The sequence below is a fragment of the Gopherus flavomarginatus genome, chromosome 3, assembly GCF_025201925.1.
Source record: "Gopherus flavomarginatus isolate rGopFla2 chromosome 3, rGopFla2.mat.asm, whole genome shotgun sequence".
Classification (NCBI taxonomy): domain Eukaryota; kingdom Metazoa; phylum Chordata; order Testudines; family Testudinidae; genus Gopherus; species Gopherus flavomarginatus.
In genome coordinates, this window is record NC_066619.1 from 26390123 (window position 1) to 26412488 (window position 22366).

At 41.8% G+C, this 22366-nt stretch overlaps 1 protein-coding gene across 1 annotated transcript in view; it reads right to left on the reverse strand.

Annotated features, from left to right (window-relative positions):
- RANBP3L (RAN binding protein 3 like) overlaps positions 1-16948 on the reverse strand; it is a 38171-nt gene extending 21223 nt beyond the window's left edge. The window contains exons 1-3 of the mRNA XM_050943850.1: positions 16328-16948; positions 2968-3026; positions 2680-2719 (exon numbers count right to left, since the gene is read on the reverse strand). Of these exons, the coding sequence (XP_050799807.1) occupies positions 2680-2719; positions 2968-3026; positions 16328-16589 (361 nt within the window). The 5' untranslated portion in view covers positions 16590-16948. The remainder of the gene's footprint in view (positions 1-2679; positions 2720-2967; positions 3027-16327) is intronic.
- Between the last annotated feature and the right edge of the window lie 5418 nt (positions 16949-22366).

Genomic DNA, 22366 nt, shown 5'->3' on the forward strand with positions numbered 1-22366 from the left:
CCGAGTACAAACAACCCAAGAGTGTTAAGTCATTTTTAAATGCAACTCAACCCACCACTTCCCCCTGAACCTAAGTCAGTGTGACTGCCTCATCCTTGGGGAAAGCAGCAAAGAATCCTGTGGCACCTTATAGACTAACAGACGTTTTGGAGCATGAAACTACAATGCATTGGTCACCTCCCAGAAAACTCCATCCTAGCCACCATGGATGTAGAGGCTCTCTACACAAACATCCCACACACAGATGGAATACAAGCTGTCAGGAACACTATCCCTGACGATGCCACAGCACAACTGGCTGCTGAGCTCTGTGCCTTTATACTTACACACAACTATTTCAAATTTGATGACAATATATATCTCCAGATCAGTGGCACTGCTATGGGCACCCGCATGGCCCCACAATATGCCAATATCTTTATGGCCGACCTGGAACAACGCTTCCTCAACTCTTGTCCACTCACACCCCTTCTCTACCTACGCTACATTGATGACATCTTCATCATCTGGACCCATGGGAAGGAGACTCTGGAAAAATTCCACCATGATTTCAACAGCTTCCACCCCACCATCAACCTCAGCCTGGACCAATCTACACGGGAGGTCCACTTTCTTGACACCATGGTGCAAATAAGTGATGGTCACATTAACACCACCCTATATCGAAAACCTACCGACCGCTATGCCTACCTTCATGCCTCCAGCTTCCATCCTGGACACATCACACGATCCATTGTCTACAGCCAAGCACTGAGGTACAACCGCATCTGCTCTAACCCCTCAGACAGAGACCAACACCTACAAAATCTCCACCAAGCATTCTCAAAACTACAATACCCGCACGAGGAAATAAGGAAACAGATCAACAGAGCCAGACGTGTACCCAGAAGCCTCCTACTGCAAGACAAACCCAAGAAAGAAACCAACAGGACTCCACTGGCCATCACATACAGCCCCCAGCTAAAACCCCTCCAACGCATCATCAAGGATCTACAACCCATCCTGGACAATGATCCCACACTTTCACAGGCCTTGGGTGGCAGGCCAGTCCTTGCCCACAGACAACCTGCCAACCTGAAACATATTCTCACCAGTAACTGCACACCGCACCATAATAACTCTAGCTCAAGAACCAATCCATGCAACAAACCTCGATGCCAACTCTGCCCACATATCTACACCAGCAACACCATCACAGGACCTAACCAGATCAGCCACACCATCACTGGTTCATTCACCTGCACATCCACCAATGTAATATACGCCATCATATGCCAGCAATGCCCCTCTGCTATGTACATCGGCCAAACTGGACAGTCTCTACGGAAAAGGATAAATGGACACAAATCAGACATTAGGAACGGCAATATACAAAAACCTGTAGGAAAGCACTTCAACCTCCCTGGCCACACTATTGCAGACCTTAAGGTGGCCATCCTGCAGCAAAAAAACTTCAGGACCAGACTTCAAAGAGAAACTGCTGAGCTTCAGTTCATCTGCAAATTTGACACCATCAGCTCAGGATTGAACAAAGACTGTGAATGGCTTGCCAACTACAGAACCAGTTTCTCCTCTCTTGGTTTTCACACCTCAACTGCTAGAACAGGGCCTCATCCTCCCTGATTGAACTGACCTCGTTATCTCTAGCTTGCTTGCTAGCATATATATACCTGCCCCTGGAAATTTCCACCACATGCATCTGAAGAAGTGGGTATTCACCCACGAAAGCTCATGCTCTAAAACGTCTGTTAGTCTATAAGGTGCCACAGGATTCTTTGCTGCTTTTACAGATCCAGACTAACACGGCTACCCCTCTGATACTTGTCATCCTTGGGGCTCGGCCTGCTGGGGGCTTCCCATTCCCCACATCCTTTGCCTGCAAATCGTCTCCAGCTGCTGCCTGCCCATGGGGTCGGTGCAGCAGGGGCTGCATGCCTCATCCTGCCGGCCACAGCTGCCTTGCTGTGCTGCGTGTGCTGCAGAGCGAGAGGCCACTGCAACTCAGTGGCAACAGCCACTGGGCTGACCTCATGGACAGGAGGAGGTGCCCGGAGATGACTAGAGCCAACATGACCTGAGAGGTTTTGGGCTGTTTTTAGATGCAACCTGACCCAAATCCAATACTTGTAGTTGGATCCCATTGGGTTTGGGTCAGGTTGCAAGGCTCTAGCAGAATCTACTCATGGAAGGGGCTCTTGATGCCTCAGTAAAGGCCTGATCCAAAGCCTACTGAGATCAATTCCACTCCCATTGACTTCACTGGGCTTTGGATCAGGCCGTTTTTTTCACTATGCAGCAGGCTGTATGGCACTCAGTTGATTTTAAAGAGACGGCTGAAACAGGACCCTGGATTTACAGTACTCTTCCATGTATGGAGTCACGTTATAACAAGGCCTGAAGGAAGTGAAGAGATCATTCAAAATCTAATACTTGTGTGAGTGCTGCAGGGGAGCTGAAATTTGGATCAGGGTGTGTGTTTGTGACAAAGGAGGACAAAAGTGGTGACTCTGTGCCCTATATATAGTCTTAATCCACCCACAATAAATTGACTTGTTATATACAAAGTGAAATTCTAATAACTACTAATGCATGCAATGGACTCAGCACTTACAAATACTCCATTTAGTAATATGCCCTTTCTAGCAAGTTTATTATAAAGGGTTTTAATTATGCAATTACCACCATTTTCAGCCTTGCAAACCAGGTCTTCTGCAGGCCTCTGGGGAAAAACAAAACAAAACAGGTCAATGGGTATGTCTACACTGCAGTAAAAGATCCGTGGCTGGCTCGTGTCAGCTGACCCAGGCTCATGGGACTCAGACTGCGGGGCTATAAAATTGCAGTGTAGATATTTGGGCTCAAGCTAGCACCCGGGCTGTGAAACGCTTCCCCCCACATGGAGCCTAGGCTTCCTGATTTTCCGGCTGCTTTATGACCAAAGCAAAAAGGAAAAAGCTTAAGTGTTACCTTGAAAGGTCGTTCTTTCTTTTCAAAAACAAATATGGGCTGAGCAATAACTGATGTCTCTGGAAAAGGAAAGAGGTCACTTTTAGAACATGAGAATTAAACTATTTATTGTAATGTTGCATTTACAGTTAAACTGGGATCCACTGAAAATTTTAAATCAAGGTATTTATCATCTAAAAATACAGGGCTTGGTCCTGCAGTCCTTACTCAAACAAAACTCCCATTAAGCCTACTGTGAATTGTGCCCAGTTAGGACTGCAAGATTTGGCCCCATATTTTTAAACTTTTTAGACCAAAAATAATGCTTTTCATCCAGCAAGATCCCAAAATACTTTGCCGACTATGGGCTTGAGTCTATTTCCAAGCACACTCAAAATTCCCTCCATTTCAACAAGAATGCTAGATAAACAGATTATTCTGGGCCAAATTCTAATGTCCTTACTCAGTTTTTGCTTAGTCCTTGGTAAACAGTACCTTCAAAAGTTACAGTTCAAAGTGGGGCAGCCCAATGGAGTCTGAGTTGGGGCTCTTCAGGCCTAGTGTCTGGGATGCCCTCTCCAGTCTAGTCTCTATTCAAGCAAATAGGGGCTTACAGATTTCCAGGCCACGATCAGTTAGCAGTGGGTCTCTAATTGTGGCCCCTCTGCACTGGTTCCCTGCCCAATTGCTGCTTCCCCCTTCCAACCCTCACCCTCCCCACCCCATCAGTCACAGACACGGCTGCATCCAGTGTGATATCTGGCAGTCACAGTCTGTTCTGCATGTGGCTCTGTACACAGTTCCTGGGGCTGCTTCTTTGCAGCACCAGGCTAGCCATGCAGCCACTGTTTTCAAATAGAACCTGGTCATTTCCTGGTTCAGGACCTTTCCTCTTCCCTTTCCAGTAAGAAGGGGATGTGCAGTAGGGTAGGGACAAGCTGATTTGAGTTGTAGTCTGCTCTTAATAGATCCCCATTTTCATTCTCCCCCCCCCCCCCCAACATTTTCTAGCTATTTCAACTAGTGGACTAAAGACCACAGTTCTGCAACCCATTTCACATGTGACTTGCCTGGGATCAATTATCTGAGTAAGGTCAGGCCTTTATACAACCCCTGTGCAGCAAACAGACTGAAAAAAAACCCCTTTCATTCTGCAGTGAATGGCTTGATGTAATTGCAAAGGAAGACGCAAAATTTGGCCCACACCGGTCATTTGGAGTCTTGCCACAGGGGTGACCAGATAGCAAATGTGGAAAATTGGGACGAGGAGTGGCGGGGAGGGGCGTGTGGTAATAGGCACCCATATAAGACAAAGCCCCACATATCAGGACTATCCCTATATAATCGGGACATCTGATCACCCTACTTGCCACTCACCATTTTAAAAACATTGAGATGGCTGAATATACCTTACAAAGATGTGATTTTTATAACAGGGACTTTCCACTGGATCACATTAAAATATTTACCTTTTCCCAACACACACAGTTCTGCAAACGTAAGAGTGACATCTTTATCCTGGTTTGCATACTCATTGGTGGTCAGACTGTTGCTTAACGGTATAATAAGCCTTCCATTAGAGCGGGGTGGCCAAACTGCAGCTCGTGAGCTGCATGCAGCTCTTTTACAGTTCAAGTGCAGCTTGAGCCCCCCACGTTCCTCCCCCATTCTCTACCTACCAGACTGGAGGGGCGGGAAGCACAGGGCTTCTATCCCCCCAACAGTGGGGCCTTTGCCAGAGACAACTGGTGCCTGCTGAGAGCAGTGGCCCCTCCCTGCTGCTCCTATCTGTTTGCCACGGCCAGGGCCAGCTTTAGGAAGTGCAGGGCTCAATTCGAATAGTTTCGACAGGGCCCTGGCAGGGGTGACTTAAAAAAAAACCAAAACACCACATGTTAAAAAAACACGTGGGGCTTATACTTACCTGGCGGCGCTCTGGGTCTTCAGCGGCACTTCGGCTGTGGGTCCTTCACTCACTCCAGGTCTTCGGTGGCACTGAAGGACCCACTGCCGAAGTGCCGCCGAAGACCAGGAGCAAGCAAAGGGCCCACCGCTGAAGTGCCGCTGAAGACCCGGAGTGCCGCCAGGTGAGTAAAAATTAAAAAGGCGCCTCTAGCCAGGGAAAGGATTCTCACTGGGTGCAGGGCCCTCTTAGGTGCAGGGCCCGATTCGGGGGAATTGGTGGACTAGGCCTAAAGCCAGCTGTGACCCACGGCCTCTCCACAGGGAGCTAACACCTGGGTGCTGCAGGGAGGGACTACTGAGAGTAAGGGGTGTGTGGCCTTGGGAGGGCATGACTTAAGATATTGGGGGGAGGTGAATCTTTAAATTATGCCCCCCCTTTAGCTTCTTGGGGCGAGACAGTGGCTATCCTTGCAGCTCCCAGCTGTTTGCCGCTGCCTCTCCCCATAGATGCAGCTCCCAGCATGCCGGCTCCAGCAGCTGCAGTGCAGTGAGGGGGCTAAATCGCACCATGAGACCAAGTGAGGCCAGAAAAACCTGGCAAAAATGGGGGTGGGGGACATGACCCCACATGCCTCCCCCCACACGTCACTTCTGACTTCTGCCCAGTGGAAGAGGGACTCAGGGCTTGAGCCCCTCAGGGTGTGCCTGCTGGGGCTCAGGACTTCAGCAGGAGTGGGGCTGAAGCCCCAAGCAGGCACCTCCCACACGCAGGGCCAGTGCAAGGATGTTTTGCACCCTAGGCGAAACTTCCACCTTGCCCACCCCCCCGCGCACCCCTGCCCCGAGGCACCCTTTCCCACCCCCCTTGCGGCAGCTCCCCACCTCTGCCCTGAGGCGTCCCCCTTGCGTCATATGTGGCTCGGAGCGTCAGTAAGTTTGGCCACCCCTTCACTAGAGCTTAACACTTCGTAATAAAATATTTCAACAATTGTTAAATTACCCATGTAAATAAGTACTGCTCACAGAAACCAGGTGCAAAACCATGAAACTGATTATTTATCACTGGAGTGAACTGACAGTAGTTTAGAAACAAGGTAATAATTATAATAATTAATATGGAGTGTTACTATAGTTATTTTTTAAATTTTCAAAGTAATTTACAAATATTGTGGCCCATCTTGCAGTCCTTACTCTTATTTTTACTCCTGCTTACGTAAGGGCTGAATTTAGCCACATCAGTATTTCTGGCAACGAAATATTAACACATCTGTGATCACCAAGGACTTCATGATTGTCATTATATTGTCTTTCACAGTGAGAGCAGGAAGAGAGCTTTGGCTCAACAAGCACAATCCCCCTCAACCTAAAAGAAAATCTCTGTTATCTGATAGGACGTGCTGCAGCACTTAGATGAGCAATTCCACGTCTATCCAGCAGAGGGGGAATAGTACATATAAACCAGTGGCTCTCAACCTTTCCAAGCTACTGTATCCCTTTCAGGCATCTGATTTGTCTTGCAAGTTTCACTTCACTTAAAAACTTCTTGCTCACAAAAATCAGACATAAAAATACAAAAGTGTCACAGTGAGAACCACTGATATAAACAATAACAGTTCATTGTGATATTCATTTATTAAATACTAAAGGACACCTTCAAATTACCTCTTAAAATGTAAAATCCAGCACAATATTTTTAAGATACATTTACCATTTTAAAGCCTGGAGCATATTGCATTAGCAAAGAAAGAATTAGAGTGAGAAAGGAACTCACTGATTCTACATCAGCTATCACTGAGTCATCCTGACTGGAGCTAGAAGGCTGCAGGGTTAGGAAACCCTTTGCCAGAACACTTTCCCCCGCCCCCCAATAACAGTTCTAAACTGGGAATTACTGACATTAATAGGTGTATTCTGTTTTAGAAAATAGAATCACCATTATCTCCACTTGTGCCTGAGGAAAGAGCTCTTCTCAGATCAAGTCATGTCATCTTCAGGGATCTATGCTGCTGCTACCAAAATCAGGGGAAAACCCTGTGTATCCCCAGTAGTGTGGGTATTGTGGGTGTTCAGGCCTCTCAGCATTTTCCTGGAATGAATTCATTAGTAATCTTTGTAAAAAAAAATCCTATGTATCAAATTATAATAAACTTTTAAAATTTCTAGCATGTTTAAATAAAAATCTTGTACAGACGTCCTACTAGGAATGAGTGATAAAGACCTAACTAATCAGTTCTGTAAGGCCAGTAACACTGGGGAATTCGCACATTCAAATGACTATGTTAATTCTAACTGTCTTGGCTTAATTTGAGGTTTTTGCATTGCTGAACAGGGTTGACACTGTCAGTGCTGTTACATGCTGGGAAAGGAAAAGGGAGGAGAGGGACAGCTTCTTTGTTTCTTTAGCATCAGCAGGGGGCATACAAACAGGCACAGTGTCCCCAGGAAGAGGTGGCCCTTTGTCATTAGCAGCAGCAGCAGCCACGGCCATGCACATAGACAATGAGTCAGGGCCAAGAAAGAAGAGGGGTAGGATTGGGCAGCCCCGCCTCCTCATTGCAGGGAGGAGGACACACAGACACAGTCTGGTGAGAGAGTGGGTAAGACCAGGTTGCTCCAGTCCTGAGCCGTTCAACTACTTTTGGGTGAAGGAGCTGCTAGAAAAAAGTGACCGCAGAAGCTTGCCAAAGGAGTTGCCTCTGAATACTAGGACAGGAATAATTCACCACTCTCAGCCAAGAGAAGGAGTGTCTGCCCATAAATAATCCCCATAGCTTGGACTCCTTTTCCCTTTCTACAAATCCCCGGAAGCTGCTGAATTAGAAAGGACCTGGCCTCATGTCTCCTGCCTTGAGAGTTGTAGAATGATCCCATGCCCTACGGCAAGTATTAGAATTGCCAGGTTAACTCCCTTGTGAATCATCTGCCTGGTTCCAATATCCTGCTTACATGTGAGGAATTGAAACCTGGATCTGATATTCTGCTCTCCCTTACATGTGAGGGATTCAGATTTCTGGTCTAAAACTTGCTCTTCCCCATGTGTGTGAAGCATGGATCCTAGCTACAATATTCTGTTCTCTTCCATCTGCACAGATCATGGCTCCCAGCACTATTCCTCTGCTCTTCCCTATGTGAGCTCTGAGTCATGCACATATAAGGGAAAGCAGAATATTTGAGCTGCTACTTGAGTTCCATACACATACATGGGGGTGGAATATTAGAGCTGAGATTGGCTGTGTGGGTCTCCAAGGAGTATTTTTCCCTATGGCAGTTTTTAAAGAATCTCACTTTTGATGAAGGATTGTGCAATATAAATTCTTATTCATGATTTTTTTTTTAAATCAGACATTTAATTCACCACAGCTAGAAAGCCCTGAACTGTTAAAAAGGAAATGTAGGTCACATTACGAAAAAATCTCTGTGACTTTTACTTCCTTAAACAAAACATCCAAAAGAGGATGATGAAAAGAGGATGCTGGGAAATGATGAATAATAATATTGTAATTACAGTATATACAGACTATTACAGACTATAATTAATTACAGATTATATTTTCAGACTTCAGTCTGGTCTTGCACTTGTTGTACATGTTTTTAAGCACTGTCACCTCTGCATGCAGGTAACAGGTTCTATCAACTGCACATGCACAAATGGAGATCATGTTTTTAAAATTTGGCTCGGGGGAGAAAAGGAGATCAAACCTGGAAAAACACAATTGCTGGATGCTGAGTGAGCACAGGAAGCATTAAGCAGAAAGACAAGCAAGGATATAGCTGAATCCAGGATGTAAAATTGCCTACATTAAGTCTACCTGTAACGTGAAAAAGTCTGTTTACCCAGCTAGGTGTGTGGTAATTTCAGCCTGCAGTGCAAAACTGTAAGGTTTACTTTTATTTTTATTGATTTTCTGTGTTCCCAAAGTTGAAGTTTTTTGCTTTGTTTTTAATTTAAGGAAGTTTTTGGCTGGTTTGGGATTACTGGTGCATATTGTCCTGAGGACAGGTAAATGATTCGTGGCCTTGGAGGACAGATTGGAGAGCGGCCTGAACTTAAGTCCAGCTCAGTTTCTTGATCAGAAGCAAAGACTAAGGTTGCTGTCAGTGCCCTAGCTTCAGACATCCCAAAGCATGAGAAAAACCTAAAAAACAAAGGATGAGAGATGGGCCCATGGAGAAAAGATAACAGTTACAAATTGTTGTCTCTTTGCAGTCTGCAAAATTAATTAGTTTTCTTTTGCATCTGAAAATATTTAAAAAATTGTTTTACCTTCAGTGTTCTGTGACTCACATTTGAGCAGGTGTTTGAAAACATTTAAAAAAAAAACAGTTTGAAACATGGATACCTAAAGTTAGGTATCTAAATATATATTTATACACCTAAACAGAAGTGCCTGTATCTCCTGTATGTCGTACTCTAGAAGCCTCCACTGACTTCAGTAGCATCTGTGAGTGCACAGCAACTCTGAAAATGAGGCCATTTTTAACATGGATAAGGATTCTTAAATGTAGGCATCTGCATTTGAAAATGTCAACTTTTTTTGTAGTTCAAAATCTATATTTTCTTTGCCAACTTTGACTGTAATTATAAATCAGTGCTGGCTGCCTTATGTTAAAGAGTGCTGTTGTAGCCATGTTGGAACCAGGATTTTAGACAGACAAGGTAAGTGAGGTAAAGTCTTTTTGACCAACAGATGTCAGTCCAGTAAAAGATAAGCTTTCAAGCTAAAGAAGAACCCTGTGAAGCTTGAAAGCTTGTCTCTTTCACCAACAGAAGTTGGTCTAGTAAAAGATAGGACCTCACCTATCTTGTCTCTCTTATGTTAAGGAAATAAACAATTGATTTTCTCATACAGAGTTCTGCGTTCCATTCCAGTCCATCCCACTTGCCAGTGTTCCACGCTGGGTAAATTAGAAAACCAAGAAACCAGTGAATTCTGACATAGAATCATAGTACTGGAAGGTAGGGTTGTCAATGCCAACCCTCCAGGATTGGCCTGGAGTCTCTAGGAATTAAATATTAATCTTTAATTAAAGATTATATCATGTGAAGAAATCTCCAGGAATACATCCAACCAAAACTGGCATCCCTACTGAAAAGGTCCTCAAGAGGTCTTCTAATCCAGTCCCCTGCACTCAAAGCGGGACTAAGTATTATCTAGACCAGCCCTGACAGGTGTTTGTCTAGCCTGCTTTTAAAAATATCCAATGACAGAGATCCCACAACCTCACTAGACAATTTATTCCAGTGCTTCACTACCCTGACAGTTAGGAAGTTTTTCCTAATGTCCAACCTAAACATCCCTTGCTGCAATTTAAACCCATTGCTTCTTGTCCTATCCTCAGAGATTAAGGAGAATTTTTTTTCTCTCTCCTCCTTGTAGCAACCTTTTATGTGATTGAGAACTGTTTTCATATCCTCTCTTCTCCAGAATAAACAAACCAAATTTCTTCAATCTTTCCTCATTGGTCTGGTTTTCTAGACCTTTAATCAGTTTTGTTGCTCTTCTCTGGACTTCCTCCAATTTATCCACATCTTTCCTGAAATATGGCATCCAGAACTGTACACAATACTCCTGTTGAGGCCTAATCAGCATGGAGTAGAGTGGAAAAATTACTTAGAATACTTAGGCTCTCTCTACTTTACTAGAGATGTACCAACACCTAGCTTTTGTAATATAGTTTGCATGACAAATATTATTCAGGAGCCAGCCAGTGAAATTTGAAGAAAGTGAAATGTTAGTAGTAATTATTAATCTTCCAGGAAAGTAAACATTAATGCTAGATAGTGGCTACACCTTACAGAGTGAATTCAATTCAAAATTAGGCTAAAACTGGAAAAAGCTGTATTTTAAAAGTTTTCCTACACAGCTGGCCAGTCTTTTTCAGGCTGTTTTGCTGATGTTGTGCTACTGACCTGTTGTAAGGCAAGTATCTCAAATTTTCACTGCTGTCTTTCACCCAGTTCACAAATTGAGAGGCCTTAAAATGGCCAACAGATCCATCACAATTTGCCACAGCTCTTGCTCCTGTTAGAAGTCTTTCCCCTATGTTGTATCTATTTTATGATGTGGCTCTTTCCAAGTAAGTGGAATCCTGCTGCCTGACATCTTTTTGGATTTTTTATTCTCTCTCATTCAGAATTTTGGTCTTTATAAGAGCTCAGTGAAATGTAGAAAGGACCATTTTTTAAAACCAAAAACTATTAATTGAGAATATCAATGTCTTTGAATATAATTTCTACCCTTATATTTCTTGATACAATATAAGTGGAGCGCAGAAGCTGGCTAATACTATACAACACTGTACCATGTTTTCACTAACATTTGATTATTATTTGCAGAAATTAATACAGCAACACTTACACAAGCTAATATAAAAACTATTTAACAGTATGATGAATTCTTAGAGGAAAAAAAATCAGAACTAGTTTAAATGTTCTCTAGCGCAAAAAACTAATAGCAGTGGGACATTTTTGTTTGCCACTTTTAGCATCAGACACTATAACCAGAAAATTGTCTGACCCAAGTTAGGCCTATCAGCGCTGCAGTACAATCTGCATAATATACTGTTAAGTACAGTATAATATGGTCTTGTCCACATACTTTTTTTGAAAAATAAATAGAATCTCCACAATTGCCCTCACCATTCAGTTCTACCTTATGATTGTGAAGATAGCTTTATTCTTGATGTCAATATATTTCTGTTTTGCTGAGTCTGCAGACAGGAACAGTGTCAATATTCAGGAGACACGTGATTATATTCACCTTAATGGGTTACTAAACTTCAAAACCTATTGATAATAATTTGATTGCTAACTCTCATAAACAAGCAGCCAAAACACAAACACTTAGATGAAATACCGTAAACCAGAATGAAAAGTACAGCTATTGTAAATCAGGTTTGGGATTTTATGTTTTCTAGCTCCTAGGAAACAACATACAAGAAATAAAATTAGAGTATATGTGGCATGTTTTGCAAAGTTTTAATACTAATATTCTGCAGATGTATTATTTCAAGTGATACACTATTCAGCTATCTTGTGAATGTCTTGGGAGAAGTAGAGGGGAAAATTAGATTCCTCACTTATTGTGATTTTGGTTATTACCTCTTCAAAGGTACTTGGATATTACAATGATGGACACTCAGAGGAGACATAAATAGACAGACAAGTTTGTCCTACCATTCATTAAAATCTGTAAAGTTTAGAGCAATTGATCACATTTAAAAAGCATTACAATATTATTATCACGCAGGATATTCAAAACTATTAATGCTAAGAACAGAATAAAACAAATATGGTCTAAAATATAGGACAGATTCTGATCTATTATAAACCAGAATAGTTTCAGTCAAGTCAAAGGAACTACATTAACTTTACACTAGCTGAGGATTTGTCTCTAAATTTGTCTCAGAAGAGCACACATCAGAGTTAAGTTGCGTACTGATATTTCCATCCTTCTGTAAATTCCACATAAAAACACAGTTTACTATTGTCTAGGATCAGAAAAAACATAACTCCCTTCAGAAGCATAAATTGCAGAAGCAGACCAAAAACCACACCTTAGTGCAAAACCAGTGTGATGCTTTTCTATATAAACTTATTTTGTTTCAGTTCTAAAACTGCTTCTTAGCACATTACTTTTGGATACCAAGAAACAACTGTCTACATTCCTATAGATTGCAGTCAAAAATCAGTGAAGCCTCATGGTTAAAACAGGACTTGCCAAAACATGCTGGCAAAGTGTGGTTTACATTTTATAGATCTGATTAAACATCACAGTAAAAAAACATAGTTAGCTTTCAGGCAAGTGGGTGTGCAGCAAGGATTTCAGCCAAGCTCTCAGGTCCCTTCCTGATCTCTTTGAAGTGCACAATCCTAGTTTTCATTGCCAAAACTCAAGTAAGGAACATTACATGGGACAAAATTAGAGATACAGGAAAAACAGTAGTTTAAGTCTGTAAAATGCAGAGAACCTCCTGCAAGACTTTTAGACAAGGACTTTCAAAAAAATAGTAGCCTATAGTTAGGCTCGTAAATTTCTGTGTGTGTTCCTGAATAACAAACCTTATTTTTAAGTTCTGAGCATCCAGGAACTCCCAGTGAAGTCACTGGAAACTGTTGGTTGCTCAGAATTTATGAAAATCAGACCAGTTATTTAGAAACCTAAGTATGGACCTGGGATCCTAAATTTAGACTCCGATGTTTAAAAATCTTGGCCTTAATGTCCTTGACTCTATTGACTTCAATTTAAAAGGAGCTGAGAGGCCTCAGAAGTGAACCCTACAGGATCACATCCCAAGAAAATTAAAAAAATCATCCCCCTACAACTTGATACACAGCCAGTTTTAAATCCATATGATAGCAGCTCTCTTCCAGCTCATTTAAATATATTTTTCTATTAAGATTTTGTGACACAAAGAAATGCTTTATTAAAATTCAAATACTCAACATCTACTGTATTCCCTTTATCAGCCACAAAAAAGCAGAACCATGAAATATAAAACAGGTTAGAGGAGTAGCATGGAGGTAAATTTGACTCTGCAGTCCTAGAAGTGACCATCTTCCAGCCATACCACATCATCAAACTGTGGTCCTGTCAGACTTCACAAGCTAAGCAGAAGTGGGTCTGACAAGTGCTTGGATAGCAGACATCCAAGGACACTGAAAGATGCAACAGGAAGTGTTTTTGGTAGTTTTGTTGGTGGTGCACAATTTTCAAACAACGTCTTAATGAGATGTCCACAGTAGATCTGGTCAAAAATTTTCCAACAGAACAGTTTTCCATAAAACATGCTGATTTGACAAAATCTAAACATTTAGCAGGAATGTATTTTCCATGCAAACAAACGTTTTGTTTCAACAAAGTCAAAGCACTTCGTTTTCATAGGGTCAAAGTGCTTTGTTTCAATTGTATTGTTTGACTTTTAAGTAAAAATGATAGTCAAAATGAAGCACTTCAACCTTATTGAAACATTTTTTCAGAATTTCTATTTTGTGAACATTTTTGTCTTTTTGTTTCAAATTGGGATGACAGAAAATGTTGAAATGTTGGAATTTCCAGCAGAACACAAATTTCAGGTTTTAACCAGCTCTAGTCCAATCTACACTGGTCTACACTGCAATTAAACACCCACAGCTGGCCCATGTCTGCTGACTCAGGCTTGTTCGGGCTATAGGGCTGTAAAATTCCGGTGCAGATATTTAGGCTCAGGCTGGTGCCTGACCTCTGGGACTCTGTGAAGGGGGAGAGTCCCAGAGCCCAGGCTCTAACCTGAGCCTGAATGTCTATACTACAATTTAACTGCAATTTATAGCTCTGCTCCCAAGCCCACAAGCCAGAATCAGTTGACAGAGGCCAACCGTGGGTGTTTTATTGCAGTGTAGACGTACCCTACATTTCGCTGAAGAGATTCCTATATACCATACAATGCGCTGATGAAAGACACTATATAAAAGGCAAATAAATATACATTGTCAACCTCTGTTTCAAATAGCATGATATAGATACAAGTTGTGGGAAAAGTTGTGATGGGAATGAGATAGCGAGTTACACAGCCCCACTCAGATCAACAATGATTCAAACTTACTCGGGAAACTTAGATTCGATTTACGTTGTATTTAGGAAAAAGAAAAGGACAGAGCACCTCCAGCTACCTCGGGCTAAATAATGCTGCTTAGAATCACTCTTTTATAATATCTTTCCTATGTTTTTAGGGCCTGACTCTGCAAATCCTTCATCACACAAATAGCCCATACTCACATGAATAATCCCACTACTGCCAGTCACGTGACCAAGACTTTGCAGGATTGGGCCATTACTTGTTAGACCATGTTCACTCTTGCATTAATACTGTACTAGCCACAATATCTGTTGCTATAGGGCTCAAGCACCATCTGTTTGTTCTGTGTGGAGTGAGAGTTACCAAACGGTGCTATTTATTATCCCACGTCAACAGCATGCTTGTATAGCATGGATCTATGAAGGATTTTTCTAAAAATATCCTTGTTCACACTGGTCATAATAACTTGGTTATAAGCCTGCTCCCTGTGATGTTTTCAGACACAGCATATAGATACCTTGTGTACACAGCAGTGGCCAGTTCAATTCCAAGCACAATGTGGGCATTGGATAGGGCTTAACAAAGACTTTTTAAAGACTACAGTCTGTGAAAAAACGTGAGGCCTCCTTTCAAACAAGTGCATGTTGTAAGTATTTTTGGAAGTCACATCACAATAATGTAATTCTAGCAGAGCTGCTGTGGCAGCAGTAACTGTGCCACTAAACCAGGGAAACTGTGCCAAGAACAAAGAATTGCTTCATAAACACTCGAGACTCTTTGACATCCCCATGCTCACTATTATTATATATAACCTAACACTCCAGCCCATGCAGTAGTCATCTTAGGAAGGGTCGTAATAATTAGCATACATTTAATATTCATAAAGCACAATACAAATATTCAACATTACAGCATCCTAGTTAAGTATTAGTTTCCTCATTTTTCTTGTTGAGAAACAGACATAGAGAAGTTAATGTTTTGATCCAGGAAAGAAAGTAAGTACATTCTTAATTTTAAGCATGTGAATAAATGGGACTACTTGTAGTTAACATTAAGCACCTGCTTAAATGTTTCCTGGGTTGGGGCCTAAGTAATTTGCCCAGAACTATAAATTCAATCAGTGGCAGAACCAGGATCAGACCTCAGAAGTGCCTTACTCCTAGCACTGTTCTTAGTGCACTAGACCAGCTCTTGGTTTAGCAATAGTTTGTACTATCACACACAGATTTTTTTATTGGTCAATAATCCAGAAACTTTTTCTTGGCAGTGTCTTTCCTCCTTTTGAGCTGCTGTTAATAATTTCAGATAATTCACTTTCAAATACTTCCTCTTCCTGCTCCTCCAAAAAGCCATGATTTTTTTTTTGGTCCACCTGTGTAATTATGGGGCTCTTTGGTTATCCTAATGAGCCAGCCCTGCTCTCACTGCCAAAGTGCTCAGCATAGGACATAGCACTGAATACAGCCCTGGCAGTGAGCGCCACTTCCACGAGCTGTGCTAGGCCAAGCCTCTCTGAAAGCTGCAAAAGTTTCAATGATACAGAACTCAACATCCTTTGGAAGAAAGAGGGACTGAGTGGAATTTACATTTATAGCAAAATCTAGACCCGGGACCCCTCTGGGATTTCAAAATGCAGCAATCTTGAACATGCAGTCTTTTTTAACTCAGCTGGGAGCACAAACCACAGATCCTTGCAGAGTTACATTGATAGAATCATAATTTTAAGAGTTTAGGATGAAAAGCATTTCTGACCAAATGCAGTCTTCATTTACATCTTTGCAACTCCATTAATATTACTGGGACAGCATGCGTATAATGGGGAACAGAGTTTGGTCAATATGTCTACAACTATCCCATTCACCAAAAATATTTGCTGTGGGAGCACAAGTATACAAAACATTAGTCATACAAAACCTACCTGTGTAGCATTCATCGCTGCGGTTTAATTTGCTGTTACCCAAGCTGTGGAACTGATTGCTGATGGTTTGTTTTTGCACATGAGTACTGGTAGCTTGGTTCACAGTCCAAGGATCACTGGGACATCCTCTCCGTTTGGTGAGGTAAGGTTTGTCCTTCATGTGATGCACAGAGCTGACTGCAATATTGTTACCTGTACACGAAGGTCCTATCCCTGTGTATAATACATTTGCTTCACTAGCAGGAACTTCTTGGTGTTTCATACTTATGGTTCTTATAGTTAAAAAAAAAACAGTTTCAGCTTATCTGGCCCAGAACTTGTGGTTTAGTCTTACCAGCTCTTCTTTTGAAGATAAAAAAAAACCCCAAACCCAAGCCTAATTTCAGTAGTTTAAAATCCTGCATAGAAACTGTGTTTTCCAAACAGCTGCCCGAATGCTAACAATTCCTGCTTTGCATTCTTCTGTTGAGATGAGCTTCTAATGCAGAAACTCAAAGTAACACCTTGTTAAAGCAGTTATACCAGATTCAAAGAACATTGCTCCATGGCACAAAATGTTGTAGATGAAGTAAAACAAGCATTTACTGAGTATGCTCTTATGTTACTGTCTCTGACAGCTAAGTATACACTTCTCAGTAAAGGCTCGTCTTTGGGAGGAGATATGTAAAGCCAGAAAGATTAACATAATGGGGTGGGCAGTGAATGACGCCAGAGTCACTTTACATAGCACTTACCAAAAAGGAGATAGGGAACGGTTTCAGAAGATTATGTTTTTCTAGTCATTGGATCCTGACAGGCAGAACAGCTACATACATATACCCCAATTACCTCGTTTTAATGACAACAGTAGAGCAAATTAGCAATTAACACTAGGTGTGTGAGGGTAAGCATGTGTGTGTGTGAGAGAGAGAGAGAGAGAGAGAGATTTGATGAAAGTTTATATATCTGCCATTCATCAAAAAGAAATGCAGTTCCAAGCAGAACATAGAGAACACTGCATGATTTGATGTTGTATGATTGCAAAGCTTTCTTGTGGGCATTCTTTTATAAAAGGAAACAAAAAAATGTGTTCTTTATTCGATTAGGGCAATATATCAACATTCTTCTCAACTTTGCTCAGCTCAGTAAGAAAAGTGTATAGTCCCAATCTAAACCAGAAATACAGTACATCTCCAATGATTTTTTTTTTAGTCATTTTTAGAACATTTTAAAAAATAGCATGCATGTTATAAAAACTTGAACATATTCCGAATCATTGCCTAGGGAGGTTGTGGAATCTCCATCTCTGGAGATATTTAAGAGTAGGTTAGATAAATGTCTATCAGGGATGGTCTAGACGGTAGTTTATACCTTCCCTCACATCACTTCAGAACTTGTCCCACTGTCTCAGCTTTGACCCTCTGAATGTAAGGGAATCTAAACTGAGGTAATGTGCCTGCTAAGGAGTAGAAGAAAGGAATACAGCAGCCAAGTAACTAACAGGAGGGTGTAAGAATGTGAAAGTTAAAATAGCCGCACACTGCTCTAACCTACACTCCAAGCAGCCTGCAAAAGATGTAAGTTACACTAACTTGGACTCCCTTACACATTGATAAGTGGTTGTAAGTATGTCTCAGGGAATCTAACCAAGTATAAGAGAATCTGACTTGCACCATGCTACATATTACCACTGAATAGCCCAAAGAAACTTCTTGTGTGACTAATGACTACTGTGGTCAGCAAAGGCTGCAAGATTTGGCCCTATTGCTTACAAAATATTTGCTTGTGTGCTCCCACAAGCCCAGGGACTGCTTTTCTGGGTGGCTCTTACACAAGTTGTGTATTATTCCCTTTCCTCACAGTGCAGCCACATTAGACAGGATCATGACTTATCTTATAATGATAAACAATGAATCCTAGAGGTATTTCACCGCCTCACTAAGATTCAAGTAAGACAGAAGGTTAGCTTTTATGGCACAAAGGTGCTATCTGTCCTATTCACTAGAACAAAGAACTGACAGCTAAAGACAAAGAGAGTTGCTTTTTATGGCACATATCTGAGTGGTCTGTGATAGTATATAGTATTATGGTCAAAGCAGGAATTTATGGCAGTCAGAAGAATCAATTTACAATGTTACCAGACAGAGAGACAAATAAACATTTGGATAAACATGGGATCTCAGTTAATTCTTTCTGATGTCATCTAGGAACCCTCCCTTATGTGTAAGCACACGTAGACGCATCTTAGCAATTAGGTGTTTCTACAATACTGAGTTTGAGTTCTGCAGGGACAGTGCAGACTAACATTGGACTCCTGAAGCAGGAATAAACCGCAGTAAACAAGCTGTGAAAACTGCACAGTAAAAGTAGCAAACATTAAAAAGCACAGCTGCCTATACAACCTTTAATTTCATAGGCACCTCCTTGCTGCACAGAGCTGAATTGTCTCAGCAATCTCTCTCTGAAGAATAAGCACCACCAAGCAGGATATGTGGTAATCTCACTTGCAACTAATAGGGGGAGCAGAAGAGGACATTTTAAAGGGGCAGTATCAAGCAGAGTGCAGTCTAAGGGTATGTCTACACTACCTGCCGGATCGGTGGGCAGCGATCGATCCAGCGGGGATCAATTTATCGCATCTCATCTAGATGCGATAAATCGACCCCCGAGCGTTCTCCCTTTAACTCCTGTACTCCAGTGCCGCGAGAGGCGCAGGCAGAGTGGATGGGGGAGTGGGAGCAGTCGATTCACATGCTGCAGACACCATGGTAAGTCAATCTAAGTATATTGACTTATTTACATAGCTGAAGTTGCATAACTTAGATCGATCTCCCCCATCCCCCCAGTGTAGACCAGGGCTAAGAAATTAGTTTAGGAAAGTTCTTCCTCCCTGGAATATGCATCAGTTTGGAATCTTGTATGCCTTACATAGAGTCAAGCTTAAGAAGTCACTGTAGAACCTGGGACCTGAGGCAGAACAGAATTTGATGTGTAATGGGCTCTGAAAATATTATAAATCATAAAAATAGTATTTATGATTTAATGCTGAACTCCTTAAATGTATAAGTATGCACTTAACTGATATTTTAATCACTGGGAGGCCATATTTTCCCTTTTATATACCTGCAGAATTTATGCATGTTGGTTAGCAACCATCTCTTTGGATCAACATAGCTCTTGGCATCAAATTCCTTATTTGGTTTTTCAATATATACATATAAAGGGAAAGTAAAGGAAATGTATGAAACAACCAAGAGTTGTGATTATTTCCATGCCTGAATAATGTGTGCCAGAGGAGGGCACTGAAATGATCAGACTACAATTTGAGCATAAAAATGCACCAGTGGCCTGTTCCTTCAAAATGCACTATGCAACATGTCTGTAAAGTCTGGGTTGTGTCCCCAGCTAGTGGCTAGATCACATAAAGTATAACTGCTAACTAAGAGAGTTACTCTTTTAGTGCCAGTAGTAGAGGTCTGTGCTTTAGTATGGAAGGTCCTGATGATGATCTATATTGGATCATTACCCTGTGTACTTCCCGTGTGGCATGGAGTAATCTCACTGCACACTAACTTACCTTCCACCTCTTTTTTTTTAACCCTGCCTATTTGTAAGAGAGCACAGAAACATAGAAATTGCCAGACTGGCTCAGATCCATGGTTCAGTTAGTCCAGTGCCCTGTCTCTGATAGTGACCAGCACCAGATGCTTCAGAGGAAGGTGCAAGAAAACCAACAGCAGGTAAATGTGGGGTCATCTGCTCTCCCCCCACCCCCCCACCAGAGGTTTTATCTAAATCCCTAATAACTAGAGATGGGTTTAAAATCTGAAACGTGAGATTTCCAGTACTTTTTTTTGTTAACATTAACCATTATTACTGGATATTCTTGTTATACATGTAAATGTTCAATCCTTCTTTGACTCTTGCTAAATTCTTGGCCTCACTGACATCCTGTGGCAACAAGGTCTACAATCTAATTATGTGTCATACGATAAATTGTTTCTTTTCAGCAGTTTGGATCTGCATTTTCTCAGTTTCCTCGAATGTCCTCTTGTTTCTGTTATGAGATGGGGGAAACAGAAGCTCCTAATTTACCTTACCTATTATACCATTAATTATTTTGTATACTTTTGCCATGTCCTCTTTATGGTAAACAATTCCGATCTTTTCAATCTCTCTTCATAGGACAGTTTTTCTAAGAAAACCTCACTTAATAGCAATGCAGTCACAGTTCAACAGTGAAGGCAGTGTGGCCTAGTGGACAGAGCACTGAATGGGACTTGCATTCTATTCCTAGCTCTGCCACTGGTCTGCTGTGTGACCTTGAACAAGTCATTTCACCTCTCTATGCCTCATATTCCCCATTAGTAAAATGAGAATAATGATACTGACCTTTGTAAAATGCTTGTAGATCTACTGATGAAAAACACTATGAGAGAGTGAGGGATTATTATTTACCTTTAGCTCAATTTTAGAAATTCAGATTTTAAGATTGATTGAACTAATTAGTTGTGTGTGCCTCAGTTGTCAGGGTGTTCAGTCTGAGACATTCCAGCCCTGATTTCAGAGATGCTGAGTACCTGTAGCTCCTACTGACTTCAGATGGAGTTGTGGGTGCTCAGTACTTCTGAAAATTAGGCCTAAGCAGGGCCAGCTCCAAGCACTAGTGCAGCAAGCAGGTGCTAGGGGCGGCCAACGGAGAGGGGCAGCTTGTCTGGCTCTTCAGCAGCAAGTCCCTCAGTCCCTCTCAGAGGAGAGGACTCGCTGCCCAATTGCCACCTAAGAATAAAGCGGCGCAGTAGAGCTACCGCCGAAGTGCCACGGATCGTGGCTTTTTTTTTCTTTTTTTTTCTTTGCCGCTTGGGGCGGCAAAAACGCTGGAGCCAGCCCTGGGTCTAAGGACAGTGTCTCAAACTGGACACCCCAAATTAGTATCTTCTTTTGAAAAAAAAATGGGCATAGGAAACTACTGTAGTCCCTAACAGGAAAGGCTAATATCATTCTGGATTCTGAAATCAATTAAGGTTGTGCAGGGCAGCTGAGGTCATGCAGAGCTTCTAAACTTTTATGAGGTCATCCCTTATGATTCTGAACATTCTATTCCTCCCTCAGTGTCAGTTCAGCTCTTGCTCTGCACATTTCAGTTGCTGTATAAACAGTCTTCCCCAATGTATGCAATTATTGTAAACCCCAGTTCAAATCGTTATATAAATAATGTACTAATATACAAATACTAAACTTAGCCAAGTAAAATAAAAGTGTCCATTCTCAGAGTTGGGTGCAGTGTGAGGGATTTTCTTTACAGGTGTTAGTACTAGAGATGGGCTTGATCTGAAATCTTGAATCCATGCATCCCAAAGCATCGAAAAAGTTTGGGGCGCCAGATACAAATCCAGCTATGAACTTTGTGGATTGGGCCAATTATCAGTTTGGGAAAACCCTTTCTGCAGTTCCAAACCACATCATAAGAACATAAGAATGGCCCTACTGGGTCAGACCAAAGGTCCATCTAGCCCAGTATCCTGTCGTCCGGCAGTGGCCAGTGCTAGGTGCCCCAGAGGGAATGAACAGAACAGGTAATCATCAATTGATCCATCCCCTGTCGCTCATTCCCAGCTTCTGGCAAACGGAGGCTAGGGACACCATTCCTGCCCATCCTGGCTAGTAGCCAGTGATGGACCTATCCTCCATGAATTTATCTAGTTCTTTTTTGAACCCTGTTATGGTCTTGGCCTTCACAACATTCTTTGGCAAGGAGTTCCATAGGTTGACTGTGCATTGTGTGAAGAAACACTTCCTTTTATTTGTTTTAAACCTGCTTCCTATGAATTTCATTTGGTGACCCCTACTTCTTGTGTTATAAGAAGTAGTAAACGACACTTCCTTATCTACTTTCTTTACACCAGTCATGATTTTATAGACCTCAATCGTTTCTCCCCTTAGCTGTCTCTTTTCCAAGCTGAAAAGTTCCAGTCTTATTAATCTCTCCTCATATGGAAGCCTTTCCATACCCCTAATCATTTTTGTTGCCTTTTTCTGAACCTTTTCCAATTCCAATAT